The sequence below is a fragment of the Zootermopsis nevadensis genome, unplaced genomic scaffold (genome assembly GCF_977971745.1).
Source record: "Zootermopsis nevadensis isolate Lab colony 2312 unplaced genomic scaffold, Znev_1.0 Znev_ptg000028l, whole genome shotgun sequence".
Classification (NCBI taxonomy): domain Eukaryota; kingdom Metazoa; phylum Arthropoda; class Insecta; order Blattodea; family Termopsidae; genus Zootermopsis; species Zootermopsis nevadensis.
In genome coordinates, this window is record NW_028259160.1 from 1,888,335 (window position 1) to 1,910,197 (window position 21,863).

The following is a 21,863-nucleotide window of genomic DNA, read 5'->3' on the forward strand; positions in this document are numbered from 1 at the left end:
TTGATAGTTTCTTCGTGTATTATACTAGAACATAATAACAACTATCAAAATGAATAACTTTTTTCATATTCTTTCACGAAGGAGTAAAAAATATACGCCAGTTCCTAAATTCATGCAAATCCTGCAGACATTTTAAAAAATATCAATGAAACGTACTAAATAATTTCATTTAAAAGCATTATTGTGATATATACATCAAGTAAGATATGAAGCAGTAGATTTAAAATTTGTTTGTACGCAAATAAACCTGGGATCATACATGACTACCGAAACTCCAGCAGTCTCTCAGACTCCGCATCACTGTTAGCACCACATAAAACACATATCAGCAGTTAAGAGTTAATAATATATGTTACCAATACATATCTAGCTGACAAATAAGTCACTCAAAACTCCGTGTATTTTCAATAACGGGCAAAGAAAGCAGTGATTGTACGAGAATATTCTCAATAAATTATATGCAGTTTACACAGCTGTGCTTTTGAAAAAAATCTAAATTGAGTTCTATTCTACATTTTGCACATTAATACTTCAACTACATGTCTCAAAATCAGTCCAATGTTGCATTCATGTGTGCCCAGCCTGATCTATTACTGTTATCACAAAGTAGCGTAGAGATTTAAATGGGAACATACCCTCTCAGCTAAACACTTTCACTGCCTGGGATAGTTTAACCCTCCAGGACTCGGGTTTGAGCGCAGCGCCGCATTTTCAGTAAAAGTCTGATAACTCTTTCTAGGAATTGTTTTCTATCCTGTCGCTTTATCTATGTTAAGAGGAAACCCCCTTCCATGGTAATTTCAAAGGAAAAATTTCTAGCTACGACTATAGACCCACTTTGTTCAGTTTACTTGTAGAATTCTGATAGTTCGGCAGCCCGCTCACACGCGAGTGTTTGTGTTCCAAAGTGAATTGTTTTTAAGTTTGGGTTAATTTCGTCTCTATTGGTCACGTTTACCGATAATGGCTTTTAAAACAAGATCTTCTGATCCCAATGTTTAGTTGAAGTGGTTATTAGAACAAGAAGAACGTGAAAGAGAACAAGTGAGTGCAGGAGAAATTATAGATTGTGAATTCGATGATAGTCAGGATTCTGATGATGAACCACGAGAGGAGAATCACGATAGTCAATCAGAAAACTCGGCTGAAAGTTTAGATGAAGATTCCAACGCAGGAATAAGTGATCTTTATCTTGGCAAAGATAAAATGAATAAATTTCGAAAATTTCCCCTATGAAGAAGTAAAAAGGCGCCAATGAAAAAATTTATCTCTCACTTTCCTGGGGTCAAGGGATGTGCAAAAAACTGATAAACCGAGATCGAGTGCTGGCAGGTATTTTTTCCAGATAATTTATTGGGTGATATCACAAAATTCACAAATAAAATTAGAGAAAATTATTCTAGGCAAAGAGACTGCTTAGAAACTTCAATCGATGAAATCGAAGCTTAAATTGGACTTTTGTACAATGTTTTAACATTTTATCAGTCTCTTAATCGTAACTGCTTAAATAAATTAAAAGTCAGTAATAGTCTGATTAAGTATTTGCTCAATTGATGGGTTGCGGCGCGGCGCTCACACGCGAGTCGGGACGTTCCAAGGGCGGACGCGAGCGCTGGAGGGTTAAAGTAATTTTATTTAAATCTAATAAAGGCAAGTCTCCAGACAGATTCACCATCCATTTATACTCTACTTAAAATATCACTTTCTGACAGTTTATTTACAGGAGTAATCATTTCATAAAACATAAATTATGAGTTATGCATGTGTTTGTTCTTGTTCAAAAAAAGGTTGTGGTTGTCGGCTAGACTGGTATGAAACTGAGGGCTCACATCTTTCTAATACCTGAGAATTTCATTTTATTCTTTATCTATCTTCTTTTTATTCAATTCAATTCAATTCTTTATTATTAGTGTGCTGTATCAACAGCCTGATGGCCAATTACAGATACAGCACAGAGATGAGCACACGAACACAATAAAAACATAAAAGGTGAAACAAGCAGAATATAAAATACATTAATACAGAGGACATTAATACACAAGAAAATTGCAACTAAATATATTAGCATATTTGTAAAAATAATTTAAATCAATTAAGTAAATAATACTATTAGAGAATGTGAAGAAGTGTGACAATTTTCGTCTCGAATATATCCAAGCATCTAGCAGATCAAAGGGCTAAAACTGAACATAGAAAAATCTCTCAGATTCCGAGCAGGGATGCGGAGACCGACAGCTTCCTTGTAATAAAACTATTCTTAAATAAAATTGAGTAAAGTAATAATGAACTCTCAATACAGTAGATTCCGGTTAACCGGGCCATCGGTTAATCAGGGCAGCCGTTCATTTGGGACAAATCTTAAATAACAAACCTTTTTAACTCTTTACGTAGAACTTCACTTAATTGGGCCAGAGTGTTCTAGTCCCGATATATATCCCAAATTAACTGAAATCCACCGTATATACAATGTCCCAAAAAAAATGTATTCATAAGGTTAATAGCCCATATTATGAGTATACATTTTTTGGGTCACTCTTGTGTGAAAGAGAGCAAATATTTATGTGAAATATCTCTGATTATTACTAATGCTGCACTACATGTAACCTTCTCTCATCCTATACTTGGTAAATCTGCTCAAATTATGACCGCATTAACTTTCTTTTGGCCATATTTAGATGCAAGCCGTTGTTACAGCATGGGAAATTACAGAGAAAGTAGTTCCTGTTCAGTGTAATCAAATATATACCGCACGATTATTACTTCTTCAGTTGGTTCAGTAATATAAATTGTTTTATCACACTTCCAAATACGTCTACAACTGATATAACAGCCAATGTCTGTCATGATTGTACGAATGCAGTTTGTGTGATGATGAAAAATTTTAAAATAAAGTTTTTACAGTGGTAATTCTAATAGCAAGAAATGCAAATGAGTCTACAGTGGTGATTATAATGGAATCTGGCATCGTTGGTGTTTGGTAGGAGTTTGGAGTTGGGCGGTAGGTTTTGTGTTTGTGCGTTTGGCAGGAATATGGTTTCATCCGCTGTGAAGACATTTTCATATTTACTCTACTTTACAAAGAAATTTTTATAAATTTTGTATTTTCAATGCAATCTGCAAAAGATAATACTGCAATAAATCGTATTACTGTTCAACACAAAAAAATGTTCATTTCTCTCAACTTTGGTGAGTCTATGCTAATATATTCTAATAATAATAAAGGCTTTGTATGGATCTGGAACCTGATTACTTTAAAAGAAAAACATAAAATGCAAATGTATGAAAACAAGTGCTCAGGAAAATATTTAGAGCTAAGAAGGATGAAGTAAGTGAGCAATTTAGGACATTACAAAATAGAAATCTAGGACGCTAGGATTTTTTTTTATAATTTTGTCTCGTCTTATATTTTTTCCTAATTAAATCTGTCTCCGTCAATCAATTTTCATGCCTTTCAACATACTTATCACACCCCACTTTCTATTCCTTGTTCCTTATAGATTACACAATTTAAAAATTTATCCTCAATTACATTAAAATTCTTGACTGACATCTTATCACACTCTCAGAATAAGCATCTCCTTCACCCATGTAACGAGCATCTCAGCATGCAGAACCTACATCACCTACTGGCACTTCACCTGCCTCGTATTATGGGATCTAGTCCTGCATCTCAGAATTATCATTAAGATGAAATAATATTTTTCTTTGTATCAAGTGCTTCATTTCTGTTGCACAGTGCATCCTTGAATGTATCCTTTCACTGTGTAATCAATTTCTGAAAATTCTTTCCACAGCTGGGCAAAATGCTGACTGAATGGAATAACAAGATTTGGCTCTGAAGTCACTATAATGTTGTCCCAATTTCCTGAAACTGCTTGCATTGTCCAATTACAGGAACCACTCACAAGAATGTGATTATTAATCACAGCAAACTTGTGGTGCATCAGGAAAGGGGACTTCTTCATGCGCACAGGCACTCCTGAGACAAAATTTAAGAAAACTATAAATAATTTAATTTGCACAAGAGTATAATAAAATCACAGCTGTAGAAAAGAATAAACTTAATTATTCTAAGCTAACAGAATTAGTTCACTTAAAATTGTTTCCAAATACTGTAAAAAGAAGAATGTAAGATATTACATATACGGAAGTATTTAATTTGGGGAGGTAGGTAAGTGTTTATGGCACACGTGGGAGAAATTATAAATGCGCACAAAATTTTGATTTGAAAGCCTAAGGGGAGCATGAAAAAGGGTATGGACTGGATTCATATGTCTCAGGATGTGGACCAATAGTACAATCTTGTGAACATAATAATGACCCTCCAGGTAACATGAAAGGCAGAAAATTTCAGACTGAGTGACTATTGACATGTACATGTGGGATTTTTAAAGAAACACCCTCTTTTATTACATCCTGTTCATGTAATCTAGATATCAAGCCTACAACTCACCATATTTCCTGAGTGCATGTACTTGAGCACCAGTGCTACCTGCCATGTCAGCATCAATTATAATTCTTACTTTAACACCCTTTCTGTGCATCTTAATAATTAAGTCTGTCACACATTTCAGTGTAATCAAGTACATACACACATCTAAGGATGATTTGGCACCTTGCAGCAGCTGAATGAGACGTCTGGATAACAGAAAATAGTTTATCTCAATAAGGTTACAAAACTTGGCGGGGGAATCACACTTCATCAGGCAATGCCAGGGACAAAAGTACAGCATAATTAAAATCTAATAGTAGTTTTGGTGATGTATACCTCATATTAAAATACGAACAGGACTTCTTGTCGCAACTTATCATCCTGTAGCAGTGTTCCTTACATTCAACTCCCTTATCCGTAAAAAACATAACCTCATTCAAATGACCCGAATTTTGTTTACGTTTTCTATATCGTTCAATGTAATGCAGTACAATTTCTGCAATCACTGCTGCAAAAACCAGTGACTTTGCAAAATTCGTCAACGAAATCATCTTCAAACGTCCTTAAATCTAATTCCCTTACGTTAATTTCTCGGTAATTTTGTTGTAATAATTGTTACAGACTGAGGGAAAGATATATGTAGATTAACATCAATACAACATTATTACACTTTACAAAGGAACTTCTTGCTCTGTTTTATACCATTTTCAAGCAACCTCCGTATTCAGTACATGCACAACCACATAGTCCACAATTTTTCATATTGCATTCCACAGATGTATAACATATTTTTTTAAACAAATTTCTTGTGCGAATTTCTTATTTCAGGTTTAATTCTTCTCTCGCCAGATGGCAGAGTGAATGTATAAATGCAGAGATATTTACTGGTATGTAAGCATACCGATTATTAGTATTTGTTATCTGTGTTAATAATGTTGTTCTTACGCCATTGCTTTTATTATGAATTGCTTGTGCATTATTTGTTTAGTTTGGAAGTATTATGTATCTCATTAGTTTAACTTCATTGTGGAATAGTAATACTACAATATGCCCAATACACAACAATGAATTTAAATTTACAGTCGGAATGTAATCTTGCTGCAATCCTATAATTTTCATTTTTCGTAGGAATGTCCTGATCAACATGTCTACCAAAAATGCTTTCTTGTTTTTCATTAACTTTTAATGGACGATATAGAACAAACAAAGGATCATAAAATCTCGGAAAATGTCGGCAAGTCTGTATTTTTGCCAGTATAATGGATTGCTGACAGAAAAGGGGAAGAGTAAATAAAAATTAAAATTCTGCCCAGAAAATGACGCAGTATATGCCTCCATAACTTTGATGTCTACCTACAATCCAGGTAACTAACACTGTTATATTCATTTATAATTATTTTTACTTGCAGCTTACAAACAGAAGCATTTATTGGAAGTTATGTGAAATAAATTCTTCCCAGAAGTTGTTTAAATGGAACTACATACTTTTTACACACCCTCAATTCCTTTGTGATTGTACTGAAGATATTTTCCCCTCTCCTTGTCACACCAATAGACTGGTATCACAGTCAAGCAGTTAGCAATCCTGTTTTATATTCTGGAAGTTCTGGGTTCAAATCTTGGCCCATAAACATACTATCCATATAGGTTTCTCATTGTTTTCATCATTCGAGTTGAATTCTGAGACAGTACCTAACATTTGGTCATGACTGCTTTCTTCCACATCTTTTCCAATTCACTGGCCATTTTGATCTTCTGGAATGTGATGACATGTAGTCTTATAGGTGGTTTACCAGTGTTACTCTAAAACATTAGTAACTGCATAGCATCACAACCCAGAAGATTGCAATCAGAATTTCACCATCATGTTATTTTCAATTCTTTTTTACTAATCATCTTATCATTCAATGCTCAATAATCTGATCTGTTGAAAATGTTATTAAATAAACCAAGAATAAAATAAAAAGTCTGTGATGTAAAACCAATGTATTTCTTCATTTGTAAGTCTATTCTAGTGATTAGGCTCTGTATTGTATCCACAACATTTACATGGCTTCATCTGTGGCATTGTAAGTAATGCCACGTTTGAATGGGATTTATTAGTGATATCTGCTGACACAGGAGTCTAATCGGATTGAATCAGGTAGATATATATTGTAGTGATTGTGCCATGTCTCTTCAGTAATCTTCAAGATGGAACTCCAAGGCATTGATTATTCAAACCTCTCTCTGTTCGGGCCTGACGCCAGGTAAGAGTTCAGTCACAAAATAAATTAATAACCCTTTTATTTTTGCATACATTTTTTTAAAATTTAAAATAGCAAGCATATAAGTGTCAGTCAAAACAGACATCAAACAGATATACATTAATAATTATAAACCAAGCACCGCTTTGACTTCATTCATTTTTATCATTGTACCAAATGACAAAGTTTTATCCAGTATTCTTTATTTTCAGATGTAAATTGATTTGACATCTTTATTTTGGTGCTCTAAATAGAATTCTGTTGCCATTTGTTTAGTCCTCATATTTCACATTACTTAATTTTTGAGGTTTGGTGGTCACCATGTTCATAATACTGACAACAAGAAATTAAAAAGTATGAACATGGGATAAACTTCATTGTTATGATGTTCAAAGTTTCACGAAAAGGGGTCAGTTTGTTGAAATCCTATTTAGGAGAAAGTGGGAGAAGGGGGCATATGTAGGATTTGAGGTTTTCATGGCATTGAGTCTGAAAATGGCTGTCTTCTGGGTCGTTGCACCATGTAGTCTGGTAGAAGTTTACCGACATTTCAGAGGTCCTTGCTGCCTCCATCATCATGAACATAATCTTAAAACACAGCATCATGTTGTGTATATTTTGTAAGTATGAATTTGTGCGTCCCTATCTACCATGAAAATTATGCATTTTAGTGTATGTCAATTACATTTAGCACCTGAGGATGGCGAGAGGCTGAATATATAGTGCCTAACATCTCACTATTCTAATTGAAGTAAACACTTATATAGTTGTATTGACAGTGTCCTTAACACTTTAAACACCAACATGTGGAGGTGTATATAGGAGATACCCCATTTGAATTTAAACTACATTACCAGCTGTCCTCACTGAACTATTTTTGTGGTTTTCCTCAATATTGGTAGATGAATGCTGGCATAGTTACCTTTTAATGGGCCAAGACCCCCCTCTCCAAACTTTTATGTGCTAAACTTCTTAGAAATGATCATCTTCCCATCTTATTCAACACTAATTAGCCTCTGTACTTGAAACTGTCATTAAATAACATGATTATTATCTGTTTTTCTCAGCCTTTATAGTCCTTTGATGTATCTTTTCTTATACTACTTACAGAAAATCAGTGAATGTTTTTGAGGTCAACATATTATTGACAAAAATTAATAGTATATAAATAAATTGTCACCATCTCACACAAATTATTGGCAAGTTTATTGACAACTTTGTTGTTACTTGAGAGCTGCTTGATTCAAATTCAGTGAGCCATCTTCAGGCTCTAAATATACTTGCTCTGGAAGCAGTGTTTGTATAAATGTTGTGGAAGTAAGTTTAATGTTATACAGCATTCAGTTCTAATTTTTAACTTTATTCAGTGCTTTTACCATATCAATATACTACATGTATGTTATATAAACATTCCACTTCCAGTTCTTGTATGTTTAGAGACTGGCGATGGCCCACTGAAGCTGAAAGTTGCTTGCTCATTCCTGGGATCCAGTAATAAACATAAACAATTCAGATATCAAATAATTGAAAGACAGGCTCAAGCAAAGCAAGCAATTGACTTCGCCCACTGGCCCGCTCTCTGAACTGTGCACAAGCAAAGGGCGGTTATACATATGGGTTGCTTAGATTACACGGTATTAGTAGCCCTGAGGATAAGGACATAGATGGTCGTTGGAATGTCAACAAGTTTTGATCATCTGACATGGCTGATGGCCCAAGATTTTATTAATATAGTTTTCAGTATCAAAGTCATCAATAAATTTGTGAAAATTTCTGTGTGAGACATCCACAAGTTTAATATATTATTTCCATGTTTCAGGGTAGCACCACGGTTAATGGGGTGGAATGTGCCCGTTGAAGAGTTGATCCATATACCGTCACACTGGCTGTCATTCCCTGAGGTTGACCCCATGATGCATTACTCCCTTGGTCTGCTCTATTGTTTCTTCTGTGTTGCTGCTCTTGTTGGCAATGGACTTGTCATTTGGATTTTCTCCACGTGAGGGCATTGTGTCAGCTAAATGACATCCTTTATATGCTTCACCTTCTTTGAGACCATTGATATAGTAGTAAAATTAAATTAATGTACTTTCATAAATATACTGTACTGACTAATGTAAATTAGGCCATGGACTGGATGATGGGTTTAATTCCCAACATGGACTTGAGATTTTTCTCAGAAATATCAGAGCCACACTAGCTCTGGGGCTCACCCAGCCTCCTGCCCAATGCGTACTAGGGTCTGTTTCTCAGGGGACAGCAAACAGGACATTAAATTGACCACTTACTTCTGTCTAGTGCCAAGGTCAAGAAAGAGAGGAGCTATATCTCCACTAACCCCAAGCGCCTACATGGCATGTAGCAGGACAAACTTTACTTTTTAATGATTCTTTAATAATGCTAGTAGACCCAGAATGCAACAAAACATATTTTCTGGGAGGGGGGTTTCCCACAAAATTACTGCTTCTAGAATTAAAATTAAATCCGTGGCGTAACACCTCCAGAGAGCCAAAAGCCGACTAGCTTGACTGCTGGCCTCACATTCACATGCCTAAGCAGAGGTGAACGATCATCCAAGGGTGACGTGTGGTCAGCACAACGAACCCCCAGCCATTGCTAGTTCTCCTGACCGGATTACGCTACACATTGTAGCTCCCCAATTTCCTCATGATGCTGGGTTGACACCGGTCCCATACACCAGTCAAAAGCTCATGAGAAAATTTCTTCTCCCCCGAGACTCGAACCGGCGCGCATTCCGTATCACTGGTCCGAAGCATGATGCCTCAGACCGCGTGGCTACGGCGCGGGACTTCTGCTTCTAGAATATTCTAATAAAATCAGTGCTTGCTTGGGAAAATAGATACAGCAAGAGTATAAAACACAAAGTATTTTACATTGAAAGATATCTGCATAAACAAATGTTGAAAACGAATTTGTAGGGCATTTCTCTCTGTTTAGCAATTTGTTATCTGTATCTGTGACAGAGAAAACATTATATTGATAACATAAGACAGCTATTTTGATCAAAAGCTTATGACACAAACTGAACAGTGGAAATGTTCCAAGAATTATTTGGTGATTACATTATTTATTGAAATGTGTAGCCCCAAAAAAACTCTGGATCCATCATCACTTAGCTGCTGTCTTATGGAACTTTTCGAAAGATAATATGTATTAAAATAAACATCATGGAGAATTTAGACGGAATATTGAGACATGTGTTTTGAAAACTATTCAAGTAACTCTTCACTGTATTGTATGGAACTTTTTACAAAAGATCCAAAGAATGCTCACTGATGGTGGTGGTCCCTATCACTAATTTCTGTACAGAGCGAAGACACTTCAGACTCCATCAAACATGTTTGTGGTAAATCTGGCAATAATGGATTTCCTCATGATGCTTAAGACACCAATCTTCATCTACAACTCGTTCAATAAGGGATTTGCTGCAGGACAAGTAGCATGCCAAGTCTTTGCTTTTATTGGATCCTGTTCAGGCATTGGTGCCGCCTTAACTAATGCTTGCATTGCCTATGACCGATACATGTAAGTTTATGTCTTACTAATCATATGGCTTCTGTGTTCTGTATTTTGTATTCTGTATGCATTTATAATTACAAAAACCTAAAGATTAAAGTGTACTGACTAATTTTACCTTTGATTTGATTGAGAGTGTTTAAGAAATACTAAAGAGAATGAACATAAGAAGTAAGAGGAGGATAGAACATTACAGAATCAGAATTTTATAATGTGTAGTGTTCATCTAATATAAGGATGAAGAAGGAGGGGAATGTACCATGCATGGAGGAAAGTGAAACAGAGAGACTACTTGATAGACCAAAGTATAGATGAGAGAATAATATTAAAATGTTTGAAAGTATGGACTGATATTCAGTTGACCCATACACGTTTGTGTGGGAAAGATTGGGTTCAGTAAAAACTTGGAATTTGGTTTGAAGTTAAAGTCCATTCCAATGTATTACATTATTTATATTATATTATATACTTTTCCTATTATAGTCCTTACATTAATATTGTATGAGCTGCGTAAACTCAGTCAGTATAGTGACTGACTTCGGGCCAGACAATTGGGTTTTGATCCCAGACGGGCAGAGGATTCTCTTCTAGCCTCCGCATTCAGGCGAGCTCTGGAGCCCCACCAGCCTTCTATCAAATGGGTACCAGGGGTTGTTTCCCTGGTGATAAACCATGGCTAGGCATGATGTAGCCCACTCACCTCAAGCTTGAGTATGCTTTCTCCCGCCTGAGTGCGTACATGGCACATAGCAGGATGGCTTACTTTTTACTTTTCTTTACATTGATATTTTACATTTTCCACTTGTTTCAGTGTTCCACTATCCCGACGGTCAATAAATCACTTGCAGCAAAGCTACCGGATATTTAAAACTAAATTAATAATGTAACAAACCACTACAGTAGTGACTGTTGTGTCTGATGGTTATTAAAATAATATTATAATGTGTCAAATCTTTAAGGAAAACTCTGCATCAAAGAGTTTGTTATGTATATACTAACTAACTAGATGACTTACTGAACCCGAAGGTTCATCACCGAATTAACCAAAGGCCTCCACCGGACCCTATCCTGGGCCAACAAAATCCAGTCTCCTGCAACTCCTATCTCCCATAGATCCCGCCTGACATTATCCTCCCACCTGTGTCTAAGTCTACCCAGCGGTCTCTTCTCCTCAGGATTCCAAACCAATAACTGGTGCATACGAGTACAATTTAGTATGCTTGTTAATGAAACATAGTATCTCACAAGTTTGTCATGTGTTTGAAACATTTCAGGTAAAGGCAACTTACGTCTAAAATGTTCATGATCTGCTGATGTTTTCTAAAATATTTAGCTATAACTGTGATAACTGTACAATGAATCCGTAACTGCTATTGCAGGACAATTGCAAGGCCATTTCACGGGAGAGTGACAAGGGGAAGAGCTGTCGTCATGTTGGTATTCGTGTGGGCCTATACTCTGCCTTGGGCTGTAATGCCAGCATTGGAGATCTGGGGGCGATTTGTACCAGGTGAGGTTTATAAGAGAGACAGTGCATAACAAAGATGGTAGTAATGGAAGTATAGATGTGTTATCAACAAGGATTTCTATATAGATTCAAGTCTTTGGTTTTATGGAGTGTATAAGTGAAGTTCATGGTAGAATGGTTAGCAATTCTCTTTCATATTTTGGAGATCCTGGGTTCAAATTTTGGATCAGGCACCCACTATCCTTGCTCAGGTATCTCATGGTTTTTCTCAGCCTCTCACCTTTGTGGAACAGTTCATTATCATGTTCACAAAAGCCAATAACATCCTATTTTGAATCGGTCCAGTCCACATTCTCACACAATCTGTTTCTTTAAGATATATTTTAGTACTCTCTTAAGATTCTCGGGCTAAAATATTCAAGGCATTTCTCATCCAAACTCTTCTAATTTCCTTGTTACCAGTGTAAATTATGAAGCTCCTCATCATGCAGTTTTCTCCATTATCCTGTCACTTCATCTCTCAAGTCCAAATCGTGTTCTCAATCGCAGTCAATCTGAATTCCTCTCTCAAGGTATTAACGCAAGTTTCACACTTGTGAAAGATCTTTTTGTTTTTATATAGGAGATAGAAACTGAATCGAGCTGAAGAGACATAAGAGATTGAACTCAGTTGTAGTTTCACTTTGTACACACAATATTCATTTACATATGTTCATTACTTGGATACTTGGACGACCAGTTCTTCAAGTGCCTGAGCACTGCGAGTCCTAACTATTGCTGGCTTTGATCTATAGACATTTTGGTAGAACTCCTTGGACGGGTGATCGGCCCGTCGCAAGGCCTGTACCTGTACACAGGGCAGCACAACACAGAAAAACGCGGACAAACATCCATGGCTTGAGTGGGATTCGAACCCACGGTAACAGCAACCAAGCGGCACAAGGTCCACGCCTCAGACCACGTGGCCACTGTGAACCCCATATGTTCATTTATCTTGGAAATAACAGAGACCTATGTCTCATTTTTCTTTGCTGAATTCGTTGCATTAGTTGTACCTAAACCATTGTCGTAGTTTGATAGTTGTGACATGTCCAGCCGTTTAGGCAGTGTTAGCTACTTTCAAACCTCATAAAAATGACCAGATGAAAATAAAAATAGTTTACTTATTGGATGACAGATGCAGAATGTCTATAGAACGGCTTTTGTAGAACGTTTGAGATATTCGGTCTTTTGGTTAATTTTATACAGGTTTTTGAGTGCTGACAATATGTGGCATTTCAGAGGATAGTGAAATATGAATTACGATGATTTTATTTCACTCACCACACTTTTCCGTTACAGAGGGCTACCTGACCAGCTGCAGCTTTGATTACTTGACAAAAACACCCGAGAACCAATTCTTTGTGGTAACAATCTTCATCTTCTCATATATACTGCCCATGAGCCTCATCATCTATTTCTACTCACAGATTGTTAGTCACGTAGTTAACCACGAGAAGGCCCTGCGAGAACAAGTAAGTTGTCAGTTTTGTTGTTCTGCTAAATGATCTGTGAGTTATAAATATGCGGATCAAATGGGGACAGAGGGGTAGAATAATGATGAAATGCAGCACAAAATGAACAAAGTTGAAGCTTATTGAACAATAACAGATTTGTTATAGAACTTACGAAAGGTATAAAATATAATAATGAAATTCAGTATATATTTATTTATTATTTCAGTCTATACACAAACTTAATTTTAATTTTTAAATGTTGTTGTTAAAATTAAAATTTAGCGCTTTTCATCGTTATTACGATGTTACATTTCAGCGCTTATTTTACGACATGTTTCGATGCTATTGCATCATCCTCAGGTTTTTTATTGTTATTTTCATCTTTAAAACTAATATATATTTATTAATGCAACCATTTATTGATTTATTTGTTTTGTAGATTTCTTTTTGTAGGTATTCCTTTTGATATTCGTAGTGTTTTGCATATTTTTGGTCAGTTGTTCATTATTCTGTGAAACAATTAATTAACATTCGAATTATTAATTATTAATATGAAAATTAGTTTGGAGATTGTCGTAGAAAATATATTTGTAAAATTATAGGAATATAAATTCAACACAAACATGACGCATCTAAACTACAAATTCAATAATAATGAAAATTAAAAATAAGAGCACAAGTATCTTGCGGTAGACCGGGGTGGGATCGAAACCCCAAAGCCCACATCGGCAACTTAAACTAAACTCACACGTAATGGATGCTGGTGATGCAAGAGGAAAAAGTCTGAGACTATTTTAGAATGATGCATCAGACATCATTTTGAAAGATATTCCACTGTGTATTGTGAAATTGGCAGTGACTCCATTTCTTCAGTGAGAGTGGTTGGCAAGGAGGGGACGTTGGAGTAAAGCCTAAGGAAAATTACACGCGCAAAAGGACGTGTTTAGATAGTGGCTTGTGACCACTGGTTAGAGGTGCATACAAATACATTATACACAGCACATTATAATAAAAGAATAATTTTATGAAATTTCAAAACCTTCCAAGAGCATTTATTGGTTCTTACAGAATTAATGTATGAGGATTTGGACTAGATTTGTTTTCCTTATGATCCGCCGTAGCACCAGTCAGTATAGTGCCTGGTTACGGACTGGATGATCAGGGTTCGATCCCCGACGGGGGTTGAGGATTTTTCCTCTAGCCTCTGCGTTCAAACCGACTCTGGGGCCTACCCAGCCTCCTAAAGGGGTACTGGGGTCCTTACCCGGGAGTAAAGCACGACCGGGGCGTGATGCTGACCACTCACCCCCGTCAAGTGACGAGGTTAAGAATGAGTAGGAGCTGTAATCCCCCCCCCCCAAGCGCCTACATGGCACGTAGTGGGACAAACTTTACCTTTACTTTTTACTTTTTACTTTGTCTTCCTTAGGATAGGGTCCTATGGCTGGCTGTTTTAAAGCCAGTAGTGAACCTTTCATTTTCAGCTGAGCAAATATCAGCTTCTCACGAAGAACTCTGCTTCATAGACTTAGTATGTTACTTTTATCATTTCTCTCCATCTGTCTCCATGTAATAGTGCCCATAGTACAGGGCGAGAGTTGATGAAACTCAGAATGGCAGATTCTTACTATACTTTGCTAACTTATGTTCAGTTGAGTTTAATTTATTCTAATCAACGCTTTGCTTCTGGGCTTAAATAAACTTTTATACATATCTTACCAGATTTTTTTGATGTGTTGTCACATATGGCAATTTGTATTATATTAATATTATAATGCATGAATTTAATTCATTTTGAAGGCCTAAATATATTCTTATATATTCTTGGTCATATTTCACTTCAGAGGAAAAGTCTTGAATGAAAATTGTTAAGTACTGTACCACAAAGAGCAGTTGTTATATATTATGCAATATTTGGAAAACAGATTTAAAGGAAATCACTAATATAACAATGATACTTATAAATGCACCACTGAAATGTGTTCAAGCTCCTTCAAATGGCTATTTCATGTATGGGATTTTCTTCAGATAAGCAGCACTGAAGTAATTAAATTTACTTATTCTTCTTCTTCTATAGCTCTCCGGTCCGTATTCGGTCCATGGCCTCCTCAATCCTCCTCTTCCATTCGGTCCTCCGTTAGGTCCGTCTGTCCGAGGCTATGATTGAGGTTTCGAAACATCTTCCTTTTTACGGTGCAAGGTTGTTAGCCTTGCGACCAACCCCCAACCTCGAGGACCAGGGTACCTGTCTTAGTCTGACCTCTCCCCCTCGACCAATCTGGCTAGGGAGGCCCTACCAGTAGCTGTGCTACCGCCAGCATAGCTCAATTAAATTTACTACCAATATTTATTATAACAATCTTGTGAATATATATTCCCATTCAAATTGACAGTTCTGTTATTTACCGTCATTGCAATGCGTAGTGATTACTTTTTGCATTAAACAAAGAAGATTGAAGAAAACCATTCCATGGATAAGATATCTCTATGAAGGTTAGCTGCCATGTGTGAGAAACAACATGTACGAGGCGCGTCTCAAAAGTAAGTTTCCCAGGGGCCGTTTACAGAAACAAAACACAATTTCATGGAAATATTTATTGCAACAGATACAGCAAGTGTCCAGCTATTTTTCAACATATTTGCCACCGGAATTGAGACATTTGTCATACCGTGGGACCAACTTTTGAATACCTGTGTCGTAGAAGTCTGCCGCCTGGGATTGGAACCACTGTGTGACAACCATCTCCGCCTCTCTGTCATTCTCAAAACGCTGACGCTGACCGGACAGGAATTTCTTGAGGTGTAGGAAAAGATGGAAATCACTGGGAGCGAGGTCCGGGCTGTAGGGTGGATGATTAAACACCTCCCAGCTGAACTCCTGCAGGAGACTTGCTGTCCGTCGAGCCGTGTGCGGCCTAGCATTATCACTGACCGCACTTCACAGTCGGCGGGAGCTGGAATAAGAACCTCCATCTTCAACAGCTGCAACGATGCTACTGTGAGAACGCGGGAAGTGCCGTTAGTGCATGCGCCATGCTACGTCATTGCTCTATCACGTACGCACAGTCGCTTCGCTCAATATAAGGTTTGCTAGCTGTGGGACGAGTGGGAAACTTACTTTTGGGACGCGCCTCGTATATATTCTTTTACCTAATTCTGATTAACTGATGCTGTACCTAGCTTGTATTCTCAGGCTAAGAAGATGAATGTGGAGTCCCTGCGCAGCAATCAACAGCAGAACCAGGTGTCGGCTGAAATTCGCATCGCTAAGGCTGCTATCAGCATCTGCTTCCTGTTCGTAGCATCGTGGACACCGTATGCTGTGATGGCCCTCATTGGAGCATTTGGAAACCAGTATGTAATAATGACATAACTATGTAGCCAGCCTCACTAACAGCAGTCGTATGGTTATTACTTGTTTGTCTGTTTATAGTAAAATTTTAACAGCAAGACTTCAAGCGACCATAAAACCTTTTATTTATTTGTCATAAATATTTTCTAATACAGAAGTTCTATGGAATAAAATTACCCGCTTTCAATTCAAGGAACAACTTGTTTGCAACCTTTTCCATGCAGTTGGAAACCACCGAGGAAAACTGACCCTCAAATGGTTGAACCTGCGTTTGTGTTTACGTATAACAGGAAATTCTACAGTTTCTAAAATCTCCCATTAAACACATGAATAAAATCCGATAGCAAAGAAATGTAAATATGTGCGATATTCCTTTCAATTAAAAATAATATTACGGAGTGACGGCTTGAGGAATGGTTCTAAGCGGCAAAGTAAACTCTTCTGAATATGTAATATGTAATATATATTTTATTTTGTTGTTGTATGTGGGTTTTAAAGAAAAGTACATGATTTTATTGAAATACACGCACAGTGTACTCTTAACTGTGGAATTTAAATTGGGCCACCGATGGATGCAGGAATTTAAACACCTGGTACTTTAAAGGTTAAATTGTTTCAGCTTCAGAGTCCTTCGTAAGATGCTAATAATCATTCAGCTAGTCGAGAAACTCCTTGCCTTTTAAGGAACCCAAAAAGACCTTTGAACCCTGTCCTAAGGCAGATGATTCTAGTCTGCATCCTCACACCCTGTTTCTTTACTCTGCTCCCCTACATCTCCCAGATCGTATCTTCCTTTCAGATTTTGTGACTAAAATTGTGTATGAATTTCTTATCATTCCCATATATGCTACATGCCTCACCCATCTCATCCTTCTTCATTTTATCATCGTAATAATATATGGCGAAGAGTACAATTTATGATTCTTCGTGTTATGCAGTTTTCTAGAGAATAATTTAACAGAAAACTCAGATTTTATTACAGAGATTTACAAATCAACTATGCCTTTTACATAAATTTAAATTGTTTGATGCCGACAAAATGTTCTAGGTGGATATTGTCATCACAGACCTGTCATAATATGAACGCCATGATATAGGCATATAAGCATCACCTAATATTGTTAAGACAGTGAAATGTAGGGTATTACAATGACATGGGCATAGACAGACAAGAAATACGTACAGAATATTGATGAGGAAACCTCTTGAGGAATGTTTGCTTTGATGACAAAAGAGGAAGACGGGTCTTCAGGCGATAGGGTACAAGGACTGAATATAGATGGATCCTGTTGCAGGCTTTAGTATTTGTCGTGTCGAACATTCAGATTCTGCTATAAGAGTCAGTCAGTTGGTTAGTTGTTGTATAAGGGGGAGATATAAGCAGAAAGGTGTATTAATATGCCCTTTAAAAATACAGTCTTGCTGACTGAACGCCCATATCAGTTTACTCAGAATATGTATGTATTAATTTCATAGTATCATTATACTAAAATAAATTTGTTATCTCCGCGTCACACAAACCTGTTGATAAACAAGTTGTAATTTTTGCATGTTCTAGGGCTCTCCTCACGCCTGGAGCGAGTATGATTCCAGCTTTAACTTGCAAATTCGTTGCCTGCCTGGACCCATACGTGTACGCCATAAGTCACCCCAGATACAGGTGAGCTAAAGTTCTTTACTTTAAGGAATCTTAAGGAATATCAACAGCTGTGGTCTTTTGTAAGAAAACTTAGGTGGATATTGTTTCACACTCTAAAATACAAAGATAGAAAGTTTGTGCACGACCCATTGCGGACTCCCCAAATGCTTGCTTTAGCATTTCATAGGTTTCCGTAGCCGTTTTGGCGAGTCTTTGGCAAAATTGATGCACACGCCATTCCGAAATCGCAGGAGGGTCGGTGTAATGCACTACCAAAACGCCCGTAACTAAGAAACAAATGCTAATTTGATGATGCCGGCTGGCACACTGATTCGCTATGAATGTAGGCCGCACCCCCTAAAGGCAGAAGCTCGTACTACATCCGGTTCGCCCTCTATTGACACAGTCTTGAAACTTTCCGATCGCTCCTCGTATGTTTGGTAAATGTTAAGTGCAAGATACAACATAGGCATTAAATAATTGCATCTTCCAGAATTGAGAAACATACTTTGTTTAACAGAGTTGAGCTACAGAAGCGACTCCCATGGCTCAATATCGATGAGACACAGCCACAGAGTGAGACCACCTCTGCCATCACAACCAACGTCAGTACTGACAGCACGGGCACTCCGGACTAAACTACTCCCATCTGCCATAGTTCGCAGCATAGTCAGAGGGAGGACCTACTGCTCTTGATTTCGCAGAATTCTGCGTAACTTTTTACTTCGTTCATTGCAATTCATTGTAACCAATTACTTTTACGTGTAATTAAATCACAAATTTCTGATTTTATGAAATGTGAAAATGCATTAAAAGACCTGGGAATACTCAATATTTCTATGCAGAAAAGACTGAGCCTCCGTTGAATATGTTGTCTACTTTAGAATTTGTTTTCTTCATTAAGGTCATTCACCAACTTACACATGTCATTACTTAATTTTATTATTCTAAGTCTATTAGTCATCTCTAATATTAATTTTCTTTCTTTCCAGTATTTCATAAAGAGGGACACCGTATTGTGCACTTAACTATATTGATTCAATTAACAAGGTCACTCGTCCTGTGCCTGTGTCGGGTGATACAGAGAACGCATCTTGCAGAGAGCGAGTCCGTTAGACACCGCGTCCGACAGAGAAAGGGACGTGCAGAGACCGGTTCTGGCCCGGATATTGTGGAGGAACTTTTGACAAAAATATAAAAATTTTCGAAAAAACGAAAAACGTAGGACATCGTCCAAAAGGCGCACAAAACCAAAAATTTTTGAAAAATTCTCAATTCAAAATTTTTGTCGAAAATTTCGAAAATTCTTAGTTTTCTTCGCGTTTCATGCCATTTGCAGCCATTTTTAATTTTTTTTAAAATTTCGACAATTTTTGAAAATTTTCAAAGGGGTACCCCTTTGAGAAATTTCAAATTTTTCGAAAATTTTCGAAAAATCAAAAAACGTGGGAAATCGTCCAAAACGCGCACAAAACTAAGAATTTTTGAAAATTTTCAACTTTTAATTTTCTTTCGAATTTTTCGAAAATTTTTGGTTTTGTGCGCATTTCAGAGGGTTTGCAGCGTTTTTTGATTTTTCGAAAAATTTGAAAAATTTTTTCTTCTAAATTTGACCTGGCCCATCCCTATCGGGACTAGACTCCGCCGGACTGTCTATTTCACACAGTCTCAGCCGTACCCAGTCTGCGAGTCAACCGGTACCTGCTGTACACGGTGTGTGATTCACGAGGTCTGTGCTTGACTCCGTCTCTGGTTAACAAGGTCTCTGCGTCACTCGTCCTGTGCCTCACCGGTCTCTGCTTGATGCGGTGTGTGCATCAGCCTGTACGTGCTTGACTCGGTCTCTGCCTCACCCGATCTCTGCTTCCCATTTTGTGTGACTCACCACGTCTTCGCCTCACTCTCTCCGTCTCACATTTCTCTGCCTGTTTCGGGCTGTGCCTCACCCGGTCTCTGCTGACCCAGGTCTTTGCACAGACGGCCTGGCATATGTCGGGTGATACAGAGAACGCATCTTGCAGAGAGCGAGTCCGTTAGACACCGCGTCCGACAGAGAAAGGGACGCGCAGAGACCGGTTCTGGCCTGGATATTGTGGAGGAACTTTTGACAAAAATATAAAATTTTTCGAAAAAACGAAAAACGGAGGACATCGTCCAAAAGGCGCACAAAACCAAAAATTTTTGAAAAATTCTCAATTCAAAATTTTTGTCGAAAATTTCGAAAATTCTTAGTTTTCTTCGCGTTTCATGCCATTTGCAGCCATTTTTAATTTTTTTAAAATTTCGACAATTTTTGAAAATTTTCAAAGGGGTACCCCTTTGAGAAATTTCAATTTTTTCGAAAATTTTCGAAAAATCAAAAAACGTGGGAAATCGTCCAAAACGCGCACAAAACTAAGAATTTTGGAAAATTTTAAACTTTTAATTTTCTTTCGAATTTTTCGAAAATTTTTGGTTTTGTGCGCATTTCAGAGGGTTTGCAGCGTTTTTTGATTTTTCGAAAAATTTGAAAATTGTTTTCTTCTACATTTGACCTGGCCCATCCCTATCGGGACTAGACTCCGCCGGACTGTATATTTCACACAGTCTCAGCCGTACCCAGTCAGCGAGTCAACCGGTACCTGCTGTACACGGTGTGTGATTCACGAGGTCTGTGCTTGACTCCGTCTCTGGTTAACAAGGTCTCTGCGTCACTCGTCCTGTGCCTCACCGGTCTCTGCTTGATGCGGTGTGTGCATCAGCCTGTACGTGCTTGACTCGGTCTCTGCCTCACCCGATCTCTGCTTCCCATTTTGTGTGACTCACCACGTCTTCGCCTCACTCTCTCCGTCTCACATTTCTCTGCCTGTTTCGGGCTGTGCCTCACCCGGTCTCTGCTGACCCAGGTCTTTGCACAGACGGCCTGGCATATGTCGGGTGATACAGAGAACGCATCTTGCAGAGAGCGAGTCCGTTAGACACCGCGTCCGACAGAGAAAGGGACGTGCAGAGACCGGTTCTGGCCTGGATATTGTGGAGGAACTTTTGACAAAAATATAAAAATTTTCGAAAAAACGAAAAACGTAGGACATCGTCCAAAAGGCGCACAAAACCAAAAATTTTTGAAAAATTCTCAATTCAAAATTTTTGTCGAAAATTTCGAAAATTCTTAGTTTTCTTCGCGTTTCATGCCAATTGCAGCCATTTTTAATTTTTTTAAAATTTCGACAATTTTTGAAAATTTTGAGAAATTTCAATTTTTTCGAAAATTTTCGAAAAATCAAAAAACGTGGGAAATCGTCCAAAACGCGCACAAAACTAAGAATTTTTGAAAATTTTCAACTTTTAATTTTCTTTCGAATTTTTCGAAAATTTTTGGTTTTGTGCGCATTTCAGAGGGTTTGCAGCGTTTTTTGATTTTTCGAAAAATTTGAAAATTTTTTTCTTCTAAATTTGACCTGGCCCATCCCTATCGGGACTACACTCCGCCGGACTGTCTATTTCACACAGTCTCAGCCGTACCCAGTCTGCGAGTCAACCGGTACCTGCTGTACACGGTGTGTGATTCACGAGGTCTGTGCTTGACTCCGTCTCTGGTTAACAAGGTCTCTGCGTCACTCGTCCTGTGCCTCACCGGTCTCTGCTTGATGCGGTGTGTGCATCAGCCTGTACGTGCTTGACTCGGTCTCTGCCTCACCCGATCTCTGCTTCCCA

At 37.7% G+C, this 21,863-nt stretch overlaps 2 protein-coding genes across 4 annotated transcripts; one reads left to right on the forward strand and one right to left on the reverse strand.

Moving 5' to 3' along the window:
- Positions 1-1,663: 1,663 nt before the first annotated feature.
- zuc (Mitochondrial cardiolipin hydrolase zuc) lies at positions 1,664-4,983 on the reverse strand. The gene is made up of 3 exons (XM_022083244.2): positions 4,769-4,983; positions 4,454-4,638; positions 1,664-3,979 (listed from the first exon to the last, which is right to left on the reverse strand). Exons 1-3 carry the CDS (start codon positions 4,981-4,983, stop codon positions 3,720-3,722), a joined length of 660 nt encoding a protein of 219 aa, XP_021938936.1. The 3' UTR covers positions 1,664-3,719.
- A 358-nt stretch (positions 4,984-5,341) lies between these two features.
- On the forward strand, positions 5,342-19,002 carry LOC110839227 (opsin, ultraviolet-sensitive). Of its 3 annotated transcripts, XM_022083217.2 has the most exons (9): positions 5,665-5,796; positions 6,615-6,681; positions 8,498-8,677; positions 10,009-10,224; positions 11,595-11,725; positions 13,025-13,197; positions 16,373-16,533; positions 18,090-18,191; positions 18,691-19,002. In XM_022083217.2, exons 1-9 carry the CDS (start codon positions 5,778-5,780, stop codon positions 18,806-18,808), a joined length of 1,167 nt encoding a protein of 388 aa, XP_021938909.1. In that variant the 5' UTR covers positions 5,665-5,777; the 3' UTR covers positions 18,809-19,002. The 3 variants fall into 3 exon arrangements, with proteins under 3 accessions (XP_021938927.1, XP_021938920.1, XP_021938909.1); XM_022083235.2 differs by lacking the exon at positions 10,009-10,224 and having other exon boundaries at positions 5,342-5,796; XM_022083228.2 differs by lacking the exon at positions 6,615-6,681 and having other exon boundaries at positions 5,343-5,796.
- Positions 19,003-21,863: the final 2,861 nt, after the last annotated feature.

Bases quoted from the DNA above. Each gene is read 5' to 3' on its own strand.
- zuc (XM_022083244.2), bottom strand. From the start codon at position 4,983: ATGATTTCGTTGACGAATTTTGCAAAGTCACTGGTTTTTGCAGCAGTG. The intron at 4,639-4,768 runs GTATACATCACC...TCTGTTATCCAG, and splicing joins TGTTCGTATTTTAATATGAG to ACGTCTCATTCAGCTGCTGC. The intron at 3,980-4,453 runs GTGAGTTGTAGG...ATTTTGTCTCAG, and splicing joins ACATGCACTCAGGAAATATG to GAGTGCCTGTGCGCATGAAG.
- LOC110839227 (XM_022083217.2), top strand. The intron at 8,678-10,008 runs GTGAGGGCATTG...ATTTCTGTACAG, and splicing joins GTCATTTGGATTTTCTCCAC to AGCGAAGACACTTCAGACTC. The intron at 16,534-18,089 runs GTATGTAATAAT...TGCATGTTCTAG, and splicing joins ATTGGAGCATTTGGAAACCA to GGCTCTCCTCACGCCTGGAG.